Raw genomic sequence first — 25,012 nt, 5'->3', positions numbered from 1 at the left:
TGTTGGAATTGACATTTAGTCCAGCGCTTGCACATTTATTAATTCTGCCGTGATGTGAGGAAAGGGAAAAAAGTGTAATTAGGCAGGAGCAGGTGAAAAATTCCAGACGATGAAATACAACAGGCTAAACGGGATAATGTATTCACCATTAAAAGACTGACATTTATTACCAAAAGGAGACCCGTTACGTTTGAATATGAAAAAAAGCAGATATTAAGCAACATACATTACCTTCTTCGTATGAGTTGAATCTCATTTAAACTACTTATTTACTTTTTAATAACCAACTGATTGGTGCTTCAGTGGAAAAGCCGTACTTGCTAAAATACCACCAGACAAATGATGCACCTTTAACACGCTCCAAAGACACGATCCCCAAAGTAATCGATCACAGTAAAAAGTGTGGAAAGGGGGTTTCAAATTAGTGAAGCCAAAAGACTCTTTTGACGTATTTGTAGTGTCACAAGATCAGGATGGGTAATTCATCTCACAAACACACCACACACACGTCTTTTCCATACAAATTCCACCTCTTAAAATAGATTTCAGCTTGATCCTTTCAGCTGACCTATTATTAACGCTAATGAAATTTCAGAGGTATGGTCTCCAAAGAGAATGAAGACTAAAGAGTTGTATTTCGAATATCTAACCTATTGGTAAACTAGACTTCTGTGCAACAATGTATGCTAATTTCTCCATGTTTAAAGTATGAAAAGAACAGCTTCTTTTTTTTTCAAATACAAGAGAAAATTGAAAGTAGAATTTAAAAAATAAATAACCCAGCCCTCACTCTTTGCTCCCTACGAGCTCCCGTTAAAGTCTTATTCTGATTAGAGCCCAAATATTATTTCAGATAGTTAGGCAAAGGCAAAGGAAATAAAATCTTCATAGTAGAACTGGCCAAGCAGTTTAAGGAACATTCATTTTATTTTGCTTCTTTTTCTCTCTCTCTTTTTTTTTTTTGGACACACCTGACAAAGCACGGAATCCACTCTGAAGCAGACTAGGAACAAAATTATGCCCTTTCTGTCTCAAGTGAATAAAGAAATAAAGCAAGGATCCGCTCTTCATGTCACATTCCATATGGTCCGTAAAGATTACCTGAAGGGGCGAGCTACAGACCCCGTTCAAAGAAACGCGCCCCTGCTTATAAACAGCAGAGGCAGCGGGCGCTTCATTTGCAGGCAGAGAGAGAAAAGCCCTTGGTGGCTGATTAATAAAAAGGTGCTTTAGAAGACTCGTCAAAACCCTGTCAACCGGAGGAATGCAATCTCTTCAGAAGCGTTTGAGCAGTCAGGCAGGCAGCTGATTGCAGGCAGGGTGGTGCTGCTGGGGCAGGGGCATCCCACCCCCCCCTCCACACATACACTTTCCTCGCTGTCCCCGCGGAAGAGCTCCTGGCGGGGGAGGGCAGGGACCGAGTCAACACACAGGCGTGGAGCCGGCCCGCCGACACGGGCGGCAGCCTGGAGGGAATGGGAGAAGAGAGGCCGACCGGAGTGTGCGGAGAAAAAACACACCAAGGAGCTTACAAAAAAAAAAAAAAAAAGAAAGAAAAGAAAAAAGAGAAGTAACATTTCGGGGTAAACACGCGTGGCAGAGCGCAGGGTGCGCCTGGGTGGGAAGAGCTCCGGGGGAAGCACATACACATATAGATATATGTACACACATACAGGTGCGGGCATGCACGTCATGCGTGTACCCGGGGTGCGTGTGCGAGAGCGACCGCACACGTAAGTACGCGAGTGGGTGGGCGAGCGAGGTACGAGGCAGTAGGGGTCGGGCGGGTCGTCGCGCAAAATGCGCGGGTGCGGGGGGATCGCCGCGGGTGCGCAGAGGCCCGTGCGAACCCGGGGCTCCGCGGCGCTCAAGGCGTCCGCGTGTGCCGGCGAGCGTGTGTGGCCGGTCCCCGAGCGCTACAACTCCTGCGGCTGCTGCTGCAGGGTTTTTTTCCTTTTTTTTTTTTTTTTTTTCTCGCTCGCTCCTTTTTTTTTTCCCTCCTCATTCAGAGTCCCGGGTGTCTCCCGGCCCTCATTGGCCGCCTCGGCTCAGTGGGGCGGAGCTGGGCCGCCTGCAAAAGGAGGAAAAGAAAAAAAAAAGAGAGGAAAAAAAAAAAAAAGGAGACTGAGAGAGGAGAGGGAGGGAAAAAAAAAAGGAGAAAACTGTAAGTGCGTAAAAAAGTTCTCGCCGTGGTGACGGATGCTCAAAAGTTCAGGAGTTTTTCCGATGCTTCCCAAAGCAGCCTGCGACTGAAAAAGAGACTGAAAAAACCGAGAGGGAGAGAGAGAGGGAGACTTTGCACTGGGAGACCGGGAAGGTGGATTTTTTTTCTTCTGCTCGCTTAAAAAAAGCCGACAAAACACATCTCTCTACTTTTGTCCCTCCTTTGCAGACAACTTGTTGCAGATCCCCGTGGAACAAGGAACTGGGACCGTGGGAGCCTCTTTGCAAAGGTTTTATTTTCTTAATACTCTTTCTCCGTTTGGAAGTTGCTTTCTTCGCTGCGATTACTTTTTTTCCCCTCCGCCGTTTTCTTTTTTAAAACAATTTTTCCATTTTTTTGCCCCCCTCCTTTTTTCCCCTCCTTTTTTGATTTTTTTTCCCCTCCGCGTGGAGCGCGGGAGCTCGCCGGTGGGCTTTCCTGGGCGAAGAAGAGGAGACTTTCGGCGCTGCCGTCGTTATTCTTTCTCCCTTTTACCGCGCTCCGCCGGGGGGGTGGGGGGGTGGGGGTTGCCCGGCCGCCCGGTCCAGCTCGGTCCGCGGAGCGGCGGAGGGGTGGAGGGGGAAGGGACGCGCTGTTTGGTCCGGCGGGGAGGGTGGGGGAAAGCTGACGGGAGGACATGCAGGCTCGCTACTCCGTGTCCAGTCCCAACTCCCTGGGAGTGGTGCCGTACCTCGGCGGAGAGCAGAGCTACTACCGCGCGGCGGCGGCGGCGGCCGGCGGGGGCTACACGGCCATGCCGGCCCCGATGAGCATGTACTCCCACCCGGCCCACGAGCAGTACCCGGCTGGCATGGCCCGAGCCTACGGGCCCTACACGCCACCGCCGCAGCCCAAGGATATGGTGAAGCCGCCCTACAGCTACATCGCCCTCATCACCATGGCCATCCAGAACGCGCCCGATAAGAAGATCACCTTGAACGGGATCTACCAGTTCATCATGGAGCGGTTCCCTTTCTACCGGGACAACAAGCAGGGCTGGCAGAACAGCATCCGCCACAACCTCTCCCTCAACGAGTGCTTCGTCAAGGTGCCCCGAGACGACAAGAAGCCCGGCAAGGGCAGCTACTGGACCCTCGACCCCGACTCCTACAACATGTTCGAGAACGGCAGCTTCCTCCGCCGCCGCCGCCGCTTCAAGAAGAAGGACGCCGTCAAGGACAAGGAGGAGAAGGATCGCCTGCACCTCAAGGACCATGCCCCGCCGCGCCCGCCGCCGCCCGCTGCCGCCGCCGCTGAGCCCGAGGGCGGCCCCGCCGGGGGCAGCGCCGCGCCGCCGCCGCCGCCCGTCCGCATCCAGGACATCAAGACAGAGAACGGCACAGCCTCGCCGCCGCAGGCCGTGTCCCCCCCCGGCGCCGCGCCGCCGCTCGGCGCCGTGCCCAAGATCGAGAGCCCCGACAGCAGCAGCAGCCTCTCCAGCGGCGGCAGCCCCCGCAGCACCCTCCCCTCCAGCCGCTCCCTCAGCCTGGAGGCCCCCGAGCCGCCGCCGCCGCCCCCGCCGCCGCCCCCGCCGCCGCCCCACCACCACGGCCCGGGCTTCAGCGTGGACAACATCATGACCTCTCTGCGGGGCTCGCCTCAGGCCGCCGCCGAGCTGGGCGCCGGCCTCCTGGCCCCTGCCGCCGCCGCGCCGCGCACCGGCATCCCGCCCGCGCTGTCCCTCGGCGGGTACTCGCCGGGACACAGCTCCGTCTACGGCTCGCCCTGCGGCCAAGCGGCCGCCGGCTCCGCCGCAGGCACCTACCACTGCAACATGCAGGCCATGAGCCTCTACGCAGCGGCGGGCGGCGCCGACCGGCCCGGCCACCTGCCCGCCGCCGCCGCCAGCCCCGCCGAGGACCCACTGCCCGACTACTCGATGCCCTCGGGCGGCGGCGGCGGCGGCGGCGGTGGGGCAGGGGGCGGCGGCGGCGGCGGCGGCGGGGCGCTGGGGCACGGCGGGCTGGGCGGCGCGGCGGGCGGCCACCAGGAGGGGCACCACCCGCACCCGCACCAGGGCCGCCTGGCCTCCTGGTACCTCAACCAGGCGGCGGCGGCGGCGGCGGCAGCGGCGGCGGCGGCGGGGGAGCTGGGCCCGCTGGCGGGCGCGGCGGGCTACGCGGGGCCTCAGCAGGGCTTCGCCGCCGCCCCGCGGGAGGTGTTCGAGGCGCCGCGGCTGGGGCTCAGCGCCTCGCCGGGCGGCGGCGGCGGCGGCGGCGGGGCAGGGGGCGGCGGCGGCGGCGGCGGGGCGGGGGGCGGCGGGAGCTGTCAGATGGCCTTCCCCGGCAGCCAGCCGCTCTACCGCACCTCCGGGGCCTTCGTCTACGACTGCGGCAAGTTTTGAGCGCACCGCGTCGAGGGGACACCGCGGGGACTCTGCTCTGCTCCGCACCGCGCCCGCGGAGGGAAGCGAGCGCATCGCGAAAAGCTTTTGTACAGAGACAGCCCCAAAAGCATGTCTTGGTTTGTTAAAGGACAGTGTTACTCCAATAACACGTAAGTTTTTTTTTTTTTAAATTGCTTTGAAAAATACTTTTTTTTCTTCCCACCCCACGTCCCTTAAGGTATTGTCATGCCCCGTTTTTAAAAGGGAGCGAAAAGTCCAGCGTAGAGTACCAGCTTCTTCCCTTCTCCCCTTCCTCTTCTACAAGGACTTGTTTTAAAATGTAAATTGCGACATAGTAATTTATTTTTAATTTGTAGTTGGATGTTGCGGACCAAACGCCAGAAAGTGTTTCCCCCTTTCCTGAAAAATGACGTTAAAATTGACTGAAACGCTGATTTTTTTTTCACTATATAAAAAGGGAAACTGTATTAATCTTATTCTATCAATATTTTTCTTTTTTTTGTTGAAAATATTCTGAAGGTATTGCATTGTTTGTTTATTAATAAATTACCATTCAGTTGGAATGATACACGTCTGTATATTTTAATACTTTCATTTAGAGAGAGAAAAAGAGAGGGAAAAGGGATTTCATAACTAACTTTGTCGCTGGAACAGCTTGTTCCCCTCCGCACAAATTCCAAAGACCATTTAGGAACTGCCAGGTCGAAAAATCCCTTTTCAGTCTCTTCTGCAATATGTTCCACTTAGTCAGCTCGCCTTATCCGCTAGGAAAAAAATACTTTCCCATGGCAGCTCTGAGTTGGCAAATAAACAAACACGTTTTCTTAACAATTAATGGGCAAGACCTGGAAACATTTGACCATACACAGTAGTATGACAAGATTATGGCTTTTTAAATAATATGCCTATGTAAGGATATATTAAGCGATAACTCCGAGATAGAAGTGCATGCAATAGATCCCTGCCCTTGTGTAACTGTGTATATATATCGAGCTATTTATCGGTCTCTGTGTGTTTCAAATGTATTTATATCTAGGATTTACATATGTACCTATATTTAAAGAAGGATTACGTAGTTATTTATAGCTTCATATACGCATTGCATATTTTTCTAAATTCCACAGTGTATAGCAGATGCCAAATCTGTAGTACGTTTATTCTTAAATATAATGCAAACATATAAATCACTGCGTTTCAGAATTAATAGCAATGCGTGCAATCACATCTGTGAAGCTGCTTCTGTAATACCTATTTTTAAAATACTATTTTATTTCAGGGGAAAAAAAGTAGTTGGATTAAAGGGTACTTGTACAGTCCACCCTTACACCTTTATAGTAGCTCTACATTACTCCCGTCCTTCAGGGACTTCACTGGTCTGTATCTTAATTGTTCGGACTGAAATAATTTTAAAACTATTTTGTGTGGGCGAATTTTTCGTATATAGTTGGAAGGGGGTTGTTTTATTTTTTTTTCTACTTCCCCCCCTCATTTTTCCTTAAATCGGAAAAAAAGTATATATATTACCAGCGTAGCAGATGAGTGCTGCACAGACTGACATCTTGTCAGATCAAGGATTTTACCTTCTGGACAATTTGCTATTAAGAACCTACGAGCCATGGGGGTCACCTTCCCTTTTTGTAAGTAACCACCAAAATGCAATAAATGCATTAACGTAAAAGAATCAGCCTTGTCAGTCATAGCCTTGAGAATAAGCTTACTTGATTACAGATACTTAAGGCCTAAAATTTGCTTTCAAGGTAGTACAGTTTCCTAACAGAAGCTCTTATCTAAAGGGAACACTTAGCAGTAATTGCTGTTGCATTGTTAAGGGTTATACTGTAAATAAATACAAAGGTATTTACAGTTCAGCCTTATTACCTCATTTTTGAGCTGTGCTTCCCTTCCAAAGCAATAATCCGAAAACACCTTCAGGAGATCGAATGAACATGGGGAAGTGTGTGTCATTTTATAACGCTGGCTTAGAATATGTTTTTGTGAGTATAGCATAGTCTTTGCTTTTTCGTCATAGTACCTCTAAAAAAAATCGGCCTTATTTATATTTATTTGTTTGCTAAGTTGGGTAAGAGAAGCTCAAATGCTCCATCGTCCGATTGTGGTAAAATTGAAGAGAATGACGAGTAAAGGCTGAGCGCCTTCGCTCCAGGGACACGTTTTAAATGCTGCTGCCCGTTTTTCACCAGTAAAGGGAAATAAAATGTTACCTATTGTCAGTCAGGCTCACTTTCTTCTCCCCACCGTCCCCTCTCCCTGTAGCGAGTGGAGGGGCAGCTAAACTGGGGGCTCCCTCCCACCCCCACTGCTTGTGAGCGGGGCTGCCGGGCCAGGAGCACGGCGGGGCTTTCACTGCCTCGCACCTTCGGTCCTTCTCCTTGGAGAGGGGACCCTCGGCGGGGCAGCTCCCTCTGCCCCGGCAGATGGGTTTGCCAGCGGGGTAGCTGCGTAATAAGGCCATTCCTGCCCCCCGTCATATATTTAAAATAAAGTTTAAAGAAGGCACAGGGTAGAGGCGATTGCGTGTGCTATTTGCCTGTTATTTTTGTTGCGATCAGGCGCCGGCTTTCCTGTAGTTTGGGTTTTCTCAGCGGTCTGCAGCGGTAGGGTGTTTGTGACGAAAAAAATAGGGAGGAAAGCAGTTGTTATCCCGGCTTGTTTAATAACCCGTTGCATTGTCAGTGGTGCTGCTCGGTTAGGGGAGCTGGGGGGACTGTGCGTAGCCTGAACAAGTGCGGTGTGTAATTACTGCTAATGCCTGGGGCGGTCCGCGGGCCTCCGCAGCGGGGCGGCCGCGCAACTTGCGCTACCCGTGGCCCAGGCTGCAAAAGGGGCGGGAGGAGTGGGCTCGGCGAGCTGGGGGGGGGGGAGCGGCTCACAGTCAGGGAGGGGGCAAAGGGAAACCTCCTGCTCGGGCGCAGGTAGGTCGTGTCGGGATCCTCTGCCCCCGGAGGGAATATCTTTCCTGAAGTGACGTGCATGGTCCTGGCGGAGGTCACCTCCTCGTTCTCAGTGCAATGGGCTGGCTCACCGCACACGCATTTCTGCTTTAGTTTTAAAATCATTATTTTTATTATTACCATAATCATAACTTTTTTTTTTCTTCTCCTCCTCCGCACAGAAATTGATCACAACAAAACTAAGATCAGTAGTGCTAAAGGTCCCCCCGGTAGGCGGTGAAAAGTGCGGGCTTGGCCGCGGGAGGTGCCCGTCGGGAGCGCAGGCCAGTGCCGCTGGTCCCTGCGCAGCATTGCACGGATGGGGACCTGCAGCTCCGGACTCCGCCGGGCCGAAGCCTGCAGTGTGAGGCGTTGCTGCTGCTGCTGAAATGGGGAAAGGCCGGGCGGTCTTGTTATAAACCATTCAAGGTTGGGGCAGCGCCGCTGGGGGTCATGGAGCAGGGCTTTCTGACCGCGGGCTGCCCTCCTGTCTGTAAGGCACGAACTGGGGGCAGTGGGGCCCTGCGTGGGGTACGAGGCCTTGTTCGTGTTGTGCTTCCCTCCTTTTGAGAGTAGAAGGCAAACCCGAGCGTCCCTTCTGACCTATGATTGTCTCCCAGGAGAACTGGGCCTGCCATGAATGCCAAAAGAGATGCAGTACGACCTTGCACAGCGGTGGGCACGGGACATGTGCCTGGGCAGCAACTGAGATGTGTCTCCGTAAGGCCTCGACATCTGTGTTGGCAGCCCCTACAGCGAATGGGGACGCTCGGTCCCAGCCGTGCCTGCAGAGTGGTCCCTTAAGTGCCAGGAGAACAGTCCCTTAGGTGCCAGGTTAGCACCGGGCTTTTTGTTGTATTTTTAGCTCAAACTGATTTTTTTCCCAAACTATTGCTTTGCTTTTTGTCTATGAAAAAACAAAACTTTTTTTTTTAAATTAATTTGAGGGACCATTGTGATTAGGGGTTTCTTACTTGTATTTGTTCATTTGTCACTTAAACTGTGGAAAATGTGGAGGAGAGGAATATTCTCCTAAGTTCCCTCCTTAGAATTTCTTCTTAAAGCAATTACAGTTCATATTATGTTCTGCAAAGGTCATAACCAAAAATAGCAGAGAACTGCACGCAAATAGTCAAGAGGACATTGATTAAAACCCCTTCTCTATCTCCACAGGCTGGGTTAGATGAAGAACATGGTGAGGTTGTGTTGTGGATGGAAATGTTTAAAGAAGTGTTTCCGAATTGGCGTTTTACCATATCTGGGGCCCTTTCTGAAAGCCACGAAGTTCGGGAAGGGCGCTTGGAAGTTAGCATAAGACGTAGGTTCAACGTCATAACACTATCGATAACTCTGGGGCGGCAGCATATTGACCGGCCGGCTGTATGCTGCCCTGATCCCCCCCAAAAATATGCTGCTGGAGCGGGACGAGCTTAAAGCTTCGCCTTGACCTCCGGAGACTTGGCTTGCGCGTTGCGGGCCAGTCGCACACGGCGCACGTGAAGACCGGTGCGGGTTTTGCGGGAGGCAGAGTGGCGCTGCCGCTGCGCGGGAAGGAGCGGTGGCGCACGGCCGGGGGGCTGCGCGCCCCTCTGCGCCCACGTGAAGACGAGTGTGAGGTCAGAGTGCGCAGTCTTTATCACGTCGTAGGCAAAAGCGTGCAGGCGCCGAGGCGCGCACATGGCGCCGCCGCGCAGGTACAGGAGCGCTGCAGTCCGGCCCCTAAGAAGCTCTCTGCCTCCCACTTCCCAAAGTCGCTCATTTCAACAGCGACGGCTAATTGAACATTAGATTTCAATTAATTTGTCTCGTAACGTAATTTAAACTCCTCGGCTTACTAAGTCCATTTTCCCCCGTCTCTCTGTGTCAGGGCCGGGTGGTTTGGCAAAATGTTACCGTCATTTTAAGAGGCGCTGATGTTTTGGTTCGTTTGGGGTTTTTTTTAGAAGGGGAGGGCGATGAGGAGCGCGGCGGCGGGCGCCGTCAGGGTGTCCGGGGTGACGCGGGGGCACAGGTAGCGCGCCCAGGCGCGCAGCCAGGGTAGGGTGGAGGGCGAACTCAGGTTTACGCGGCAAGCTGCGCAAGAGGCTGGCGGGCCTGAACTGTGGAGTAAGGGAGCTGCTCGGTGCTCCCCCGGGGACGCGCGTGGGTTTCGATCCATCGGCATCTCGGTCACAAGCTCACGGGCTGGGAGGATGCCAGTTACTCTTCCCGTATAGCTTTCCTCCACCTTTTTTCCTTTTTTTTTTTTTTTCTCTTTTCCCTTCTGACTCGCCCCCCCGGCTGCTTGTCTGTGGTGAATCCGCCCCAAAGGTGGTGCGGTGCCGCGGTGAAGGGAGCTCTCCTGGTTTAATTACGCTGGGGCTCATAAAGCCATTCGCTTCTTTCCAAAGTAATAAACAAACGTCGCGTTAGGTCAAGATTGATGGTGTCCATGCAATAAAAACAGGCCAGGTCAGGAAGGAATAAAATTCAATCAGAGCTCGCGGAATCATTTTTCAGGGGACAGAAAGACAGAAAAGGAGACGGGGGTCAAGGGAGACGATGTCGCCATTCACAATACACCAGCCAGGAGGGAGGGGGGCGAGGGTTAACGAGCGATTGTTTTTTATCAAGCGGAGCCTAATTGAACGAAACAATAGCTGCATCGGCGGAGGAGGTCCGCCTCCTTGCCCTGTAGTTGCGGGGCCGGGCGACAGCCCCCTATTTCGGGGGGCACCGGGGACCCCTCGCAGCACTGCTGTGCTTCCCATTTTTCCTTAAAATTATGCACACGCACCTGGGGCAACGGGCAGGTCTTGTCCTAGGCCGGGGGCTGGAAGTGCAGATAGGGGTAGGGAACGGTCGGATGTGTAGGGGAGGAGAGCGGGAGACCCCCTCATTTCGCAACAAGGCGTCGTAAAAGGCCTGCTTGGACGGCCGGAGGAGTAAACCCCAGCTCTCCCGAGGGTAACTCTGGCTGGTCCCGCCGAAACAGGAACCCTCGGTGTCACTTGCAACTAACTCAGAGTTTAGTTCCGTGGTAACGCTGTTGGCGTCCAGCGATTTGGCAAGCGGCTGCGAGATGGTATTTGCCGGACACCCGACGGCTGGGGGGTGTTCAGCAGTGTTCAGGGAGAAGACACCAGCACAGCCCCGCGGGGAAGCCCCTGTGGTCCGAGGGGCATGTTTTCGTCCCGGCCTGTTTCACCATTGTTTTGTGCGGCGCGGGTCGGGGAAGCAGCCGGCAAAGGCTCCCTCCCTCCGTTTAGCCGGCAGCGTCTTTGGTGGAGGGGGATTTCTTCCTCCTTCCCCAAGCCAACGCATCTGTCGCACACACCTCCGCGACCTTCTAGGCCCGTAACTTGCGCCTTGCTTGGTATGCGTGTGCCACAAAATAATAGCTGTTAAAAAGTAGTTTGATGGGGAGGGGGAAGGCAGTTCGGGCTACCGATGAGATCTCTGGCAAAAATGGAATTGGGTGGTCGGCAATTTTTTTGCCCCCGAAACAAACACAGCTTGAAACGACTTGGGTGGGCAGAAGGGAACAATTTGTGAGCCAGAGAGCAAGTGAGCTGGGCAGGCAGCCGGCCTGCAACTTACCTGCTGGATACTTTCACCCGACCTTTAGGTGTCAGGGGGCTTGCTTGTGCAGTGTATTACCCCCACGTTCAGGTCAGCTGCTTTAGACTGCGTTCAGCAGAATTAAAACGGCAACAATGAAACCCTCAAACTGAAATCGCCCCTCCTTTCCAGCCTCCATCACCTCTGGGGAGAATCCAGGAAAACCAACACATTCAGAATCATTAACTCTTAAAATAGCTGAATTTCCTCCAGTAGAAAAAACGCAAATTATTACACTCACGAGTTCAGCATATTTATATATTATACGAATCGATGAATAAACAGGTCATATCACTAGAACCGTCATCCCTCGGAAGGCAAGCGGTCGGATCAGAAAAAACGCCATTGCCGTTTTCCCCAAAACATTCCTGGAATTTATTTACTTGCCAGAACATTTAAGCGGCCGACTTTAATTTCTTTCGTTTATACTTTTTTTTTAAATAAATATTTAAAATAAGGAAAAAGAAGAATGTTTTCCATTGAACGATAATGTAAAAATACTGATAATATCATCCATAGCAGAAGAGAATTGTTTAAACAATGTCGGTGCTTGCAAGATTGCCCAGTATAAATACATTTGCAGTGCCTTTTTGATGCGAGTTTCTAGTGGAACTCTTTCTCCTGCATGTGTTCTGTATATGCATTTCACCGGTCCGATTGTGTGAAATAGGGCTAAACCCTTTAGCTAGCGGAGGGCACGTCGCTCTGCTCGGCCCGTCGCCCGGGGCCGGGGATGCCCGGCTGCCTGCGGCGCAGGACTAGGCGCAGGCGGCGGGCCGGGGCCGGCGCTGCACACACCTCGCCCCTGCCAGCGAGGAGCTGCTTGCCGTTTTCCCCAAGCGAGGATTTATGAAAGTGTTGGCGGCCAGCGCTTCTAACCTCGCCTTTCAAGGATGAGATGGATTTTAAACTGAATAACGAATTGCAGAAAAATTACGACTTTCTCCCGACGCCATTTCCCACCCCCCAAGCTGTCCCCCGAGGGTGTGGGACGGTGGTGGAGCATGGAATGCATCGGTGCGAGCTCATTAGCAAAGCAAAGGTTGCAATTAGCGTCTGCTACTGCGAAGCGACCTCTCCTCCGCCTGCCTCTCCTAGCCCCCATCACCAAATAATTGTAAAGTATCTGCTGATGTTTTTCTTCCACCCGTCAAAACGTTGGAGCCCTGCCTGCTCCAGGGCTCCGTCCTGGGTTTGTTGTGTCTGGAGACAATGCTCCGCCAGCGAACCATCAGAGGTGAAGGGGGGTCACAAGGGGAGGCAGGAGCGCGGCCCTGCGAGCCGACTCGGGGCCTCCCACCCCTGCAAACCTGCCGCCCACAGGCGGGAGGGGCGGCGACCCCCGGCCGGTGCCCCTCTCCCCGCGCTGTCCCGGGGCAGCCCCGAGCACGCCTTCCCGGCTGGGCGAGTAGCGGGAAGAGGATGTGACCCTCATGTCCGCTCGGGGGGACGCCGCTGCTCTATGTGCAAGGGGCTGGGGGAGGTGGTGGTGGGGACTCTTCCATTCCACCAATTTACACCTAAATTTTATTTTTCTAAATACACTTACAGCAGTCGATGCGTTTCCGAGCGCGACCAGAGCCGGCCGCGGAGCTACTTTCCCACCACCACCCTACCCCGGCGTCTGCGTACCCGAGGAGCGGGGCTACCCCCCTTCAGCCCCCGTTTGCTTTTACCCTTCGGGCTGGCGCTCCGAGCGTCGAGGTGTACTTTTAGATGGCGCTGGCGGTTTTGCTCCGCGACCCCGAGGAAACCCCCGTCGCTTTGTCTCGCCGGCCTTCCGCACCGGGGCCGGGGAGCAGGGCGGCGGGCGGGCCTGGCTGCGTCGCCGGCGGGCCCTGGGGCAGCGCCGACCCTCGGCCCGGCCTGGCCCGGCCCGGCCCGGCCCGGCCTGCTTGCAGAGGTGGCGAGAACTTGTGTTCCCGTGGGGCCGACCCACCGCGGGCCGCCGCCGCGCTCCTTGCTGCCTACGGGGACTCTGCAGCCCACGAGTGTGTCCGGCGGCCCCGAGCGGCCCTGAAAGGCCTCAGAAGAAGGAAAAATAAGATGAATAATTTAAGAAGGGGCGTTCGTGGCAGTTTTACCTTTAGCAAGACAGGTTTCTGGGGAAAGGCAGCGGCCCGCACGGCGGAGGCGAGGGGCTGAGTTATGGCTAAGAGACGTGGAGCGGCGGCGGCGGCGCTGACAGCCGGCGGGCGCGGGGGAGCGAGCCCGGCCGTCGCTGGTCGTAATTCCCGGCGCTGCCGGGCAGGGAGCCGCAGGCAGGGCCGGCCCGGGCCGGCCTTCCCCATCGCGCCCCAGCCCTCTGCAGCCCACTGGGCAGGAGCTGGACCGCTCTCCTCTCCCTGCCCATCAGAGCCCCCTCTTCCCGACGGGGCGCACGCCCGGGCAGCCTCCACCACCCAGCGCTGGCATTACTATCCCACTTCTCCTCTTAGCAGCGGTGCAGGGGTGAATCTCTCTGCTTCCCACAGCGCAGTGGGGACAGGCCGCCCGGGCGGGGGCTCCTGGAGGGCTCCAGGGCCCGTTTTTCCGACCTCGGACAGGGCATAATGTCCATAAGCTGGACACAACCACCAACCAGCCTTTCCCCGCTGGTGCCACGCAGCGGATCCGAGAAAGGATACACCCACCTTGCCTTTTGCTTTGTTCGGTGCTGCTGCTGCGGGTGGTGGGACGCTTGTGAAAGACGTGGGAGATTAAAGGCATGCTCGGTTATTTACTATTGGAGCTGCCCTTTTCCATTAACGAAGGTGCAGTGACTCCGTAAGAGACTTGAGACGGACAGTGGGGGGATGTATCTTCTGAACCTGGACCCACAAAACGCTTGACGTGCACACTAAACTGATGTACAGAACACAAGTCTGTAACTGTGTTACTATTAGCTACATATACATTATCATTTCCCTAAATCGTAGTGTGTTAGTGTTTTGTTTTAGGGTTTCTTGGGGGTTATTTTTTGTTATTATTTATTTCAAGACGTGATCCCATGGTCAATGCAAAGAGTGGTACTTTAGAAGCAATTAAGAATTAGGCAAGGAAGGTAGCGTAGAGGGAACTGAAAAAGCAATTCAGACCTTTGCCAAATGGTCCAAGGCAGCGGGGCAGTGTGCGTTTTGTCCTATCACAACCAGTAGTGTGGTTTTTTCCTTCTTAAAAAGGCAGCAAAAAGCACAAGGCTACCGCGGAGGGACGACTTGGTCTAGTATCAGTTTTTGCTTTCCCATCCTTTTTCTCTCTCTGTCCCCAATATAGAGAACGAAAACAAATAATGAGAACGCTTCTCTTGAGTGCACTACACTTAAACATACCAAAAAAAAAAGCGTGAAGTCGAAGTTTTCAGGTCTCTACAGAGTTGTCTAAACTAATATTCAGATGTACCAGCAAGACTCCCAGTGAATCACTGTAAGCAAAAAAAAAATAGTTCTCAGCAATACAAAAATGTGTTGTCATAAAAGTGCTGTGATAATTTTTAAAATTACTGTTATTCCATGCGCCACCAAAGACCCGCCACCCGCAGCCTCTGACTGCTTGTCCGAGGCGCTGCGAAGGGGGCAGCCCTCGGTGAGGCAGGGCAGGAGGAGCTCGTCCCCTCCCCTCAGCGGCCCCAGGATGGGGAGGCTGGGTCTGGGCAGGGGACACCGCTTCTCCCGTGGCGGGGTGTGCGGCGGCAGCCCGCAGAGCACAGCCACAGACATGCGGCCACACACGGGTGGGTGCCCACGGCAGAGGGGGCAAGCGCGTACTGCCGGGGCTGTGTAGCACATTCGCGTAGTGTGAACGCTGCGGGAGGGGACATCTAATGCAAAGGACACGCACCCACGGGAAGGGAGTTTATTGTTAGCTTACTCCTGAAAAAAAAGGCACAGCTGCGGAGTCGTACCCGTTCGAGGAAAAGACACTCAAGAAAGCTTTATATAAATATACCCACGCGTGAAGGTGTATACGCGCGGGATGAGAGGGAATGTGTGCGTGATGCTGCAGGGAGCTCCAGGCCTTCCCACGGACGGAGCTCTGCGACCAACTCGGCGTTGGTTTATGCTGGGAGAGCCCCGGTGCCCCGCGGAAACTGTGCGTGGGGGCTGGAAAGCCTCACATGCGTAGGGCAGCGTTTGGAGCGACTGCAACGGGGACATCCTTCCCTCTCCTGTATTCTCCGCCCTGTGAGGGGTCGTACACCGTGCACCTGTAGGAAGGATCCCAAGCAACGCCTGGGCTTCCACGTTTTCCTTTCCCCCTTGTGCTGGCATGGTCGCACTTTCGAGGGGACAGCCCCAAAGGAAGCGGCTGCTTGGGCTGCCCGGGTGCGCTCCGCTCTGCGCTGCGCGTTTTTCACAGCACCTCCGGCAAATGCCGCCGTTGGCGACCGCTGCACCGAGCACCCTTTCTCAGGCCGGCTGGCTCCCCCCCAGGCTGCTCCCGAGCCTCTCCTGTCACCCCACATCACTTCCATCACGCTACCGCTCCCGCGCCCAGCTAGAGCCACAGCCCCTAGCTCCGTGCTCAGCCACCTCCCTCCACTTTTAACAGCGGTGTCCCCCTATAGAAAGTAAAAAAGCAAGAGATGAACTTTGAGAAAGTGTATTTCCTGTGTATGTCCCGCTTGTGTTTCTCACTCTTTGCTTACTTCCAGGCAAAAAGCTAAAACGATGGGAGTAATTGATGGGTGGAAGATCCGAAACCAACGGGAAATGTATGGGCTTGACGACCTCTGGATAACCCGGGTACCTTGGCACAAAAAGCAAGAAAATATTTACTCACCTTGAAGTTTCTATTTTTTTAAAGCTTTTTTATTTATTTTGTTTTTATTTCTTTAGTCATCTTTTGAGATGGTTCAAGTTCCCGTCTGAGGTTTAATTATAGTAAGCAGGAAAAGGGTGGAAGGGGAATGGGTTAATTCTGGGGAGAGGGGGTCAGAAACCAAAACACCCTAAACCCCCCGGATTGAGGTGGTGCGGGAGAAAAAGGCTTTCTGTGACTCATGCACACTCTGAAATGAAGATCTGAAAAACACATTCAAGCCCCGGCTTGACTGGTTTGAAAGCAATTCCAGCAATTAGGAATTAATTCGGCATGGTCAAAAGGCGATTTCACTGCAAGTTATATCAAGTTATCCAAACTTTTGCAGAGTTCAAGTGGTGGAAATGGGCCGCTGGGGTGGAGGTAAGGCTGCAGAAAAGAAAACCAACAATTGTTCAGGAAAGACCAAAGAGGGGAAGCCGTGGAGCAAGGTCTGGAGGGATGGTGAGCCCATGTTACCGCCAGAGGTTTGCTGATCTTGTTGTTGGAGGAGAGGGAGATTGTGGGGTGGAGGGCAGGGGATGCTTTGTTTCTCAAATGGGAGAAAGTACTAAAAACATGCTGGAGGTCCTAGGTAATAGAAAGATGAGTCTGAATTAAAAAATTAAATCAGTGGGCTTGTTGCCTGATCAATATTTCAGGTTCAGTATGACCCTTCTCTAATTAATGGCAGGATACAGAGTTAGTCCAGGCAGGGCTGACCCTGGGATGATCTGTGGAGCAACAGGCACTGGGAGGATGTGGAGGGTGGAGGGAGGGATAAAACCGGGTTTGCACACACAGGCAGGCCAACAATAAAACCGTCACAGGGAGGGGCAGGTACCAACCCTGGTGGCTTATGGCAGTGCTGGCCATGGGTTGTATCCCTGGCATGGCTCCTCTGATGCCTGCCCAGCCCAGCCAGGGATCAGGCATTGGGATTGTTCCTCATGAGTTCCACGTCAGCGTCTACCATCTCCCTGACCAGCTCCTGCAAGAAGGGAGAGAGACAGATCAGGGCCCCAGTGCAGGGGCAAACAGGCAGTACATCAGGAATGCCCCAGAGCATGACAAGCCCCCTGTCCCCCCACAGCAGAACGAGGAGGGGAAGGGGCTTTGCTGGCTCTTCCCACAGCAGCCCTGGCCCTGTGTGTGTCAGTGCATTGCTTTGCACTGGGGTGCCCATAGTTGCAATAGTGGCTGCTGTTTTCAAAGCAAGAACCCCTGCAGGTTCACCAAAAATGGGGTTTCTCAGTGTGCCCAAGTTGTCCCACACAGAGGTCCCCCACTCCCTTCCCCCTCCCTGTGAATTGATTTTAGAGGACGTGAACACCCAGCAGGTACAAAGCACTCCAGAAAAGCCACTCACATCAAACGTGACTCTTGGCTTCCAGTTCAGCTTTTGCCTAGCTTTGGTACAGTCCCCTTGCAGAAAATCCTGTGGAAAAGAAGAGAGAGGTGTTGCAAGAACCGTCACCTTCCCCACCTCGATGGCCTCCCTGTTGCTGATACTTCTCCGTGACCCAAGCATGGCCAGGGCTGGACTCTTCCGAAGACAAAATATTTCTCTTCAAGATGCAATTTTAGTGGAAGCTCATATGCCTATTAATTCACCAGGAGGCAGCATGCTTTCATCAGGTTATTTCAGACTGAAACAGTTACTCTGTTTCTTGTGTGTGCGCAGGGCTTGAACTCCAGCCTTATGGCCGTATAATGGTGAACATTTTGTAAGATGACGTTGTACGTCTTAGTCATGCTAGTGAATGAGCTGATTCAAATTCTTTTTCCCCTCATTTGTTTAAATAATGTAAATCACAGAGCAAACATGACAACTAGTCTCTTTCAAATAAAAACATGATCACAGACAGATGATGCTGAAAGACTGTAATGGATATGGGTAACCATATGCAATAGTAGTAAATGTCCAGCTTTTGAATGTCTACTAATTTTCTTCTATAGTATTTTGAGCATCCACATGCAAATAGAAGTCTAAATATCTCATAAATTAAAAGGAATTATCTTGAAAGCATGACAGAAACCAAGACTTTGGTCATGTTCACCTTACTGTTCAAGTATCCTTAAAAGTGCTACCACACCAAAACAATCCCACAACCACTCATCAAAAATAATGTAACAAAATTAAGCAAAGGCAAAAGCTCCTTTGACTGCATTTCTAATTGAATGAAAAACTGACTGCACCTTTCTTTAAATTTCAAATAATGTGTTTAAACAGTTAGCTTTTTCCAACTGTATGTGTTCATTTAATAAAATATATTTTTTTTCCTCACAAGCTATGTTTTTCTGTAGCAATAAATACTAAAATCATATCTGTCTAGGTTTAAGGAAAACCAGACAGACCTAGCTTTGTTAGAGAACAACAAGGCTAAGGCTGAATTCTCCTCTTGCATTTGACTTCATGGTGGTAACACAGCAAGCTTTCCAGAAAAATGCATGGTCTGCCTTTCTCCTCCCTTTTCTACCCTCTGACCAGTAGTGGAGCTAAGGAACATTTTCTGACTAGATTTTTTAACTTGTACTGCTGCACGTTACATTTTTCAGATGCTCTCTTTTGTGCATATGTGGTTCAGGTCATGTTAAGTTCCAAAATCACCTCATCCTGTGCAGTAAAATGTAGGAAATTCTTTTTCATAATTTTGCTCCAAAAAGCTAGACAGCTTGCTTCCAGGAGCAGAGGAAATCCACCAAAGGAAATACTGCACTGAAGAAGGGGATGTGGAACAAACACGTCTGCCCAGACTTATTCCAGGCAGCATTTTTACTAGTTCAGTCTTCAGGCTAAAAAACATTTCAGCTCACCCTTAGAAAAGAGTAAACAGATGGATCAGAACAAAATGATATGAAAATAAAAAATGCCATGATTTCCTTAAATTAGACTAAATGATTTCCTACTGCAGCCCTATAATGGGCTTTTTGAAACTGCAGCAGACATTTGAGGCCAAGTCATGCAAAACCGCATCAACTTGAGGGATCCCCTGGAGGGTCGTGTGAATATGGATTACAAAATCTGGTTTGAAATGGGAAAGACGCCTACTAACTTTGATAAAATTTGGATCAGACTCTAATGTGCTCATGGAGGTATGTCTTTTATCTGGAGCTCAGTTTAATTTACATAATCATGTATATATATATGTGTCTGGAAACAAGGAAATCCTTCTTAAAATACTAATTTCAGTATAAAAACAATTGCTTTTTTATTTGGTCCTAATTCAAGCCATTAGCTAGAAGTGAAGTGTTTTAATACCACCTAGTTTTAAGTCATAAAAGCCATATTGTAAAACTTAGATTTTAATTTTTATGAATGTGATGTAAGTAAAACTTCTACACCCACAATTTTCATATTGAATACATTCTTTGCAATTGAGCCTTATCTAGGATACCGGCTTCCTATTTAAAAAAAAAATGGACTGTGAAGCATAGAGTGAATTGTCATGGCCTGCTATATGTAGCTGCATTCTGCTTTTGAACAGCTTGGGAGCAGTCTTTTAACTTTCTTGGACAAACCCTTTTTGTTAAAACAGTTTATCTAAAAAAATGCTTTACCTAATTCCAGCCCTTCATTCAAAAACATAAACACTTATCTGCTGAATAGGCCAAAATAAGGGTGGGGGGAGGTTGCAAATCTGTAAAAGTTATTTGCAGTGCTGGATTATATACAGAGATCACACAAACAACTAGTGTATTGAATCCATGTAGGTATAAAAAATACATTTTTCCCTTAAATTTTCAAATGCTTTAACAGTGATGCATTAAGGGTATTAGGGCATAATCTGTGAAAAAAAAAAAAGAGAGAGAGAAAAAGAAAGATTTAATATATATGATAATATGAATTCCCCAGCTGACTTGGGTTAAAAGATTAAAAATGGCTCTCTTGAAGAAGTTTGTGTACTTCTGAGAAATGCTAAACTTTGTTTGTTTACTTGAAAATAGCATAAAATATCTCCCAGGCACTTTTAAATAGGTTCACTTACAGAAGTTACTAGGTACAGAGATCAAATTAAACCATACTATTAACACCATATTACACCTAAATTCGAGGTTTGATTGTATTCTTATTAGCCAAAATTTCAGCACGGAATGGAAGTGATGACTGGAACAAAGCTATTCCTGATTAAAGGATTGTATTGCAGTCATGTTTCCTGTATTTTTCTACAAGTAGCTCATAATATGAAAACAATAAGGTAATTACAATAAAATAAGAATATTAAAAAAGCTTCTCTTGGAACGGAATGACTGCTTGTTTATATTATTTAAGTCTTTCACTGAAACCAGAGATGGATCTGTCAGGTTCCCAAAAGGAAAAAATCCACAATAAAAGACACTGTTCAAAAAAACCTTCAGTATGTTGATCATTAAAGTGTATTGATTTTTCAATGCCAGGGCATCACTTTCTGGAGGTGCAACCAAATCAGAAAGCAAAGAAAGAAGAGGTGAAGTTCCACAGGGGAAAATCTGGATTTTTGGGGGGAGGAAGGGGCTGATTTGGTGGGATGGGGGTTGGTTCTTGAAAAACAGCTGCTGCTGAATATAAACTACCCCATATCCCTGTTCCTGATGGAAAAGCACCTCATGAAATGACACCACTTCATGTTTTGTATTCCTGCAGGATAACTTGTTCTGTGGCATTGTGCTTTACATACTGACAGGAAAACCCAACCCTTTGGCTCCATGAAAACTCTGAGGATTTAGATACTGAGCTGAGTCTGCAACCTGAAAACACTGGTTAAGGATTTCTGTTGTTTTTACAGTACTCAGATCATGAATGTAACATTCTTTGCTTTTAGTTATCCATTTTGTGAGGAACAAGCCCTTATTTTCCATGCAAATAGTTAACATACGTGAATAGTAATGACAAGTTTTACCTGCAAGCTAAGAGTTAGAAACAACATCCACGTAAATATTTAAAGGGAAGGAAGATGGAAGACAGCAGTCAAATTCTCTGTTGCCACCTGAGAGTAAATTCTCCTATGTCTTTCTGTGTAGCTCACTGTCATATGACTGTTTCTCAGTGAACAGAACGAGTTTATACTGTGCAAATTTTTCCATTTTACATTTTCTGTAAGTGAGGCTGTGTAACTGTGTAGAAAATACCCCATTATTACTAAATTTGCTTTTATGATTATTCAATTTTATTGTCCAAATGCACACACAAAAATACATACAGATAAGCAGAGAGAAATTTGTTACACAATGTGGTAAAGCATTTTAAAATCATGAGACAAAAATGTAAAATATTTTAATGTAAATATCACATTTCCCAAGCTCTTGTTCTGAGTGTCATTGCAACTCCTATTATGTCTCGTGCAGTGATTGATCTGGTTTCACTGTGCAATGTATCACTGTCTCATTCAATTAACTTTGACTGAAAATTTAAAACCTCAAGACAATGTGAGAAAAAGGAAATAGTATGGCCTGAAAGAAGGCCAAGGCGTCCTTTATTACTACAGCTCAGCTGATTCCCTCTCAAATGTGCCTTCACTGAAGCCAGCACCCAGTGCCAGCTTTTGCTTTCTCTTACACTAGAATAAAACTGAGATCAAGTCCTCAGTAAAACACCTGCAATGGAACTGTGCCCAGTTCCACTTGCTTTAGCAGAGACAAGGCTTTACCTTTAAAAATAAACAAACTTGATCTGAGCACATAACAGTTTTACTGCATCTGAAAAGCAGCCAGGGTTACGTTTACAATCAGCACAACCGCCTGGAAGGTGATTTTTTACATCAGAGCTCCCATAAGCAAAGAGCACAGACCCAGCTTGGTGGAGGCTCTGGCTTGCATGTATGGTCTTGCACTTTTTTGCTCAAGAAGTTTTGTCAGAAAGGATTTTAAGAGTCTAGGGACCATAATTTCCTGTAAGCCCCACTTGTGTTTTAGTTTCCTTATTTCCTTTTTAAAACCGTCACCTTTCAGCTTTAACTCATCCCATTAAAAGAAAAAATCAATAAATTAGACAGTGATAGCTTGCAGTTTTGCATTTTCATCATTATAATTGAATTATAGAATGGTTTGGGTTGGAAGGGACCTTTAAACTTTACGCTCATCTAATGCTCAGTCCAACCCTCTTGCACTGAGCAGGAACATCTTCAACTAGATCAGTTGCTCAGATCCCCATCCAACCTGACCTCAAGTGTTTCCAGGGATGGGGCATCTTCTACCTCTCTCGGCAATCTCTTTCAGGGTTTCACCACTCTCATCATAAAATGTTTCTTTCTTATATGTTGTCTAAATCTACTTTCTTTTAGTTTAAAACTATTGCCCTATTACCTTGCGTCCTATCACAACAGGCCCTGTTAAAAAGTTTTATCGCGGTTATGTATATATCAAAGTTTGTCTTATGAAACAGTCTCCCCTTTTGTGCCCTTTTTGGAGCATTTTTCATAGCATTTTTTATGAGGGCTCGAGTAGCATATCTCAGTAGTAACATCAGTAGTAATGTCACAGTATGTATGGGCATCTGCTGCAGCTTATTGCTTGGAGAACACTTGTTGTCCAAGTGTTGCACATACTCTGGTGGCTGCATGCATTGCTCACTAGGCAGTTCTTTCATCATCAACCTTACCCCCATTCCCTAGTGTTCCATCACATTTGCCACCAGGCCCAGGGACGTCATGTTTTAACCTAGATGCAATGTTGGAGAACAGTTACTGTGACTTCTTCCAAGCTATTCCCTGTGCACTCTATTAAGTAAAACAGTAAGATTTCATTAAGCAGAGCTGTATAGCCTGTAAACATGCACCTTGCTGGTGCAAAATTCAATGCATAGTTTAGCTAAGCTTGGATCAAACCCCAGAAGGAGTCACAATAATAAGCACTGTGTCTCCTGTGTGCTGCTCTACGAGTACTTCTGGAGATCCATGAGGCAGAGAGAGCACTGGCTTGACTTCTTTGCAAAGGGTAGTGTTTGTTATAATATCTATAGTAACAGCAAAAACCCCAGTGTAATTATAAAGTGATTCCTATCTCCATAGTAAATATGAGGAGACTGAAAATCAAACATATCCAAGAGCGAAGCCCAAGCCTAACAAGGAACGCAGTAAACATCTTCAGGAATTTAAGATGAGCCAAAATGTGTTGTCCCTCAGTTTTCATTTTTTCTTTCCACTATTCTTAGAAAAGCAAAGTTGTGGAGCAGTTAGGATACCAAGGGAATAGAAGAATGCCAGTGAATTTGGTTCCTGATCTAAATTTGTTTTAATGCAGCATGAACAGACTGCTTTCCACTCTTGGGTCAGCAGTCTTTTGCAGAAAGACAGTATTGTTCACAAAGAACCACAGGAAAAGGCAAAAGCAACCAATAGGCTGAAACTCGCATATAACTAAATGCCATTGAAAATAAGAGCCACAATTTTTTTTTCCCCCCAACGTGTTTTCCTATGCAAATCCCCTCCCTATTCAGAAAGTTTAATCTTTACTAAAACCATGTTGAGGGGGAAGGGGAGGGGAAAGAATGACTTGAGGAAAGGACTGATTCTGCACGGTGCTCAGCCCCTGTGCATTTGATGGACCTTGGCAGGCTGCGAATGCTGGGCATTTTTAGGGCAAAGTCTTATCTCGGCACCCCACTATACTCCAACAATAAGGCATCAACACAAACCTCATGGTCAATAAGACCTGAGCACATCCTTCTTTTTTTCACCAGGAACCAGGGGCGTTAGAATAGTGGCTTTATCTTATCAGCCTGATAATCTTTAATTTGACCAGCTTCCAAAGGGTTAAGGCAAATGAACTCGAAGCAGCAATAAACATTAGGGCGATAATAACAGTAATGGAGTTCCTCTCTCTCCTCCTCCTCCTCCTCTTCCCCTCCCTCCCCTGCGCCTTTTCCACTTCGCTGCTGCCTATCAGCCCAAACCGAAGCCGAAGCCAGACCTCTCTTTCAATGACAGGGGGTGATAAGAGACTCGCAGAAAACAGCAAGCTGTCTGGTCTGCTCAGGAAGTCGGGGACGGCTGGTATTGTCCATCAGCGAGGCCACGCGGCGGCCGGAGGCCGGGAACAATGCTCTGCTCTGGGGAAATGGGCTCACTCAGCGCCGGTCCTGGCAGCCCCTAGGACACCACAGATAAAATAGTGGAGCAGGGGGAGCTGGCCCCAGGTGCCTCGGGGGGCTTGTCCTCGGACCGTAATCGCTTTGATGCCACATTAACCAAGGCGAGGCTGCATCCCGCCGGTCCCTGGGAGTAGAGATGTGCAGCCCTTGGCCCCAGTGCGAGCACCAGCCAAGCTGCAGGCCCAAGAGCCCCTCACAGGGCCAAGCATTACTCAGGTCTGTCCATTTGCCAAGCGAAGCCTGAGAAAATGTCTTGGCCACTGGCGACCCTCGAGCCAGATAAAATTCCTCCCGAATTACAGCCCGATATCCCTGAAACCAGTGCTGAACTCACTTTGGATCCAGCGCTGAGCTCACTCATCAGGAGCCATCCTGCATGGGGATTGGCATAGCTCTGTACCAGGGCATCCCGCTGCAAGTGGGACCATGGCTGCTTTTCAGGTTGCCACGCGTGAGGCAGTCTGAAGAGTGTTTCCTCCACAGCAGAGGGAAACAAACAGCTAAATTACCACAGCTGGCTGGAGTGAGGAGGGTGCTTCCCTCCCTCATAGTTTGCCCTGAGGCCCAATTTTGCACTCCTGGGAAGACCTGGAAGTTGTTCCCCAGCTTGGATCCAAGTGCAGTTGTAACCTCAGCTCATGGCTCTGCAAAATGCCAGAGGCGTCTGAACAGAAAGACTATTTCTAGTTCAAAGGAATGCCTCTGCAGAAAAAGCAGGGAACTTCTGGAGGAAAGGAAGAAGACCAAACTCACTCCGTTTGCCACATACAGGCCATAATTACGATAGTTCAGGTAGCAGAGCTGGAGACAGTCATAGAATCATGGAATGGTTTGGGTTGGAAGGAAGATTAAAGATCATCTAGTTCCAAGCCCTCTGCCATGGGCAGGAACACCTTCCATTAGACCAGCTTGCTTCAAGCTCCATCTAACCTGGCCTTGAACACTTCCAGGGAGGAGGCATCCACAGCTTCTCTGGACAACCTGTTCCAGTGCCTCACTACCCTTACAGACAAGAGTTTCTTCCTAATATCTGATCTAAGCCCTCTTTCAGTTTAAACCTGTTC

General features: G+C 49.8%; 2 protein-coding genes across 3 annotated transcripts in view; one reads left to right on the top strand and one right to left on the bottom strand.

The window, feature by feature from the left end:
* The first annotated feature begins 2,373 nt into the window (after nucleotides 1-2,373).
* Nucleotides 2,374-5,554, top strand: FOXC1 (forkhead box C1). The gene is given in 4 exon segments (XM_017828723.1): nucleotides 2,374-4,377; nucleotides 4,380-4,483; nucleotides 4,485-4,699; nucleotides 4,907-5,554. Coding segments are annotated over 3 exon segments (1,704 nt in total). The 5' UTR covers nucleotides 2,374-2,840; the 3' UTR covers nucleotides 4,548-4,699; nucleotides 4,907-5,554.
* A 10,319-nt stretch (nucleotides 5,555-15,873) lies between these two features.
* Nucleotides 15,874-25,012, bottom strand: part of GMDS (GDP-mannose 4,6-dehydratase) — a 418,974-nt gene continuing 409,835 nt past the window's right edge. Inside the window, exons 10-12 of one of the 2 annotated variants that reach the window (XR_001877006.1) lie at nucleotides 17,250-17,318; nucleotides 16,729-16,871; nucleotides 15,874-16,270 (exon numbers count right to left, since the gene is read on the bottom strand). Coding sequence is in view for 1 of the 2 variants with exons in the window: in XM_017828779.1 (XP_017684268.1) it covers nucleotides 16,809-16,871; nucleotides 17,250-17,318 (132 nt within the window). In the remaining variant the exon portion in view is untranslated. Of the gene's footprint in view, nucleotides 16,872-17,249; nucleotides 17,319-25,012 lie in introns of both variants that reach the window. The other variant, XM_017828779.1, reaches the window with a different exon arrangement.

Source organism: Lepidothrix coronata, unplaced genomic scaffold (genome assembly GCF_001604755.1).
Source record: "Lepidothrix coronata isolate B3197 unplaced genomic scaffold, Lepidothrix_coronata-1.0 Scaffold152, whole genome shotgun sequence".
Lineage (NCBI taxonomy): Eukaryota > Metazoa > Chordata > Aves > Passeriformes > Pipridae > Lepidothrix > Lepidothrix coronata.
This window is presented reverse-complemented; position numbering and strand designations above follow the sequence as displayed.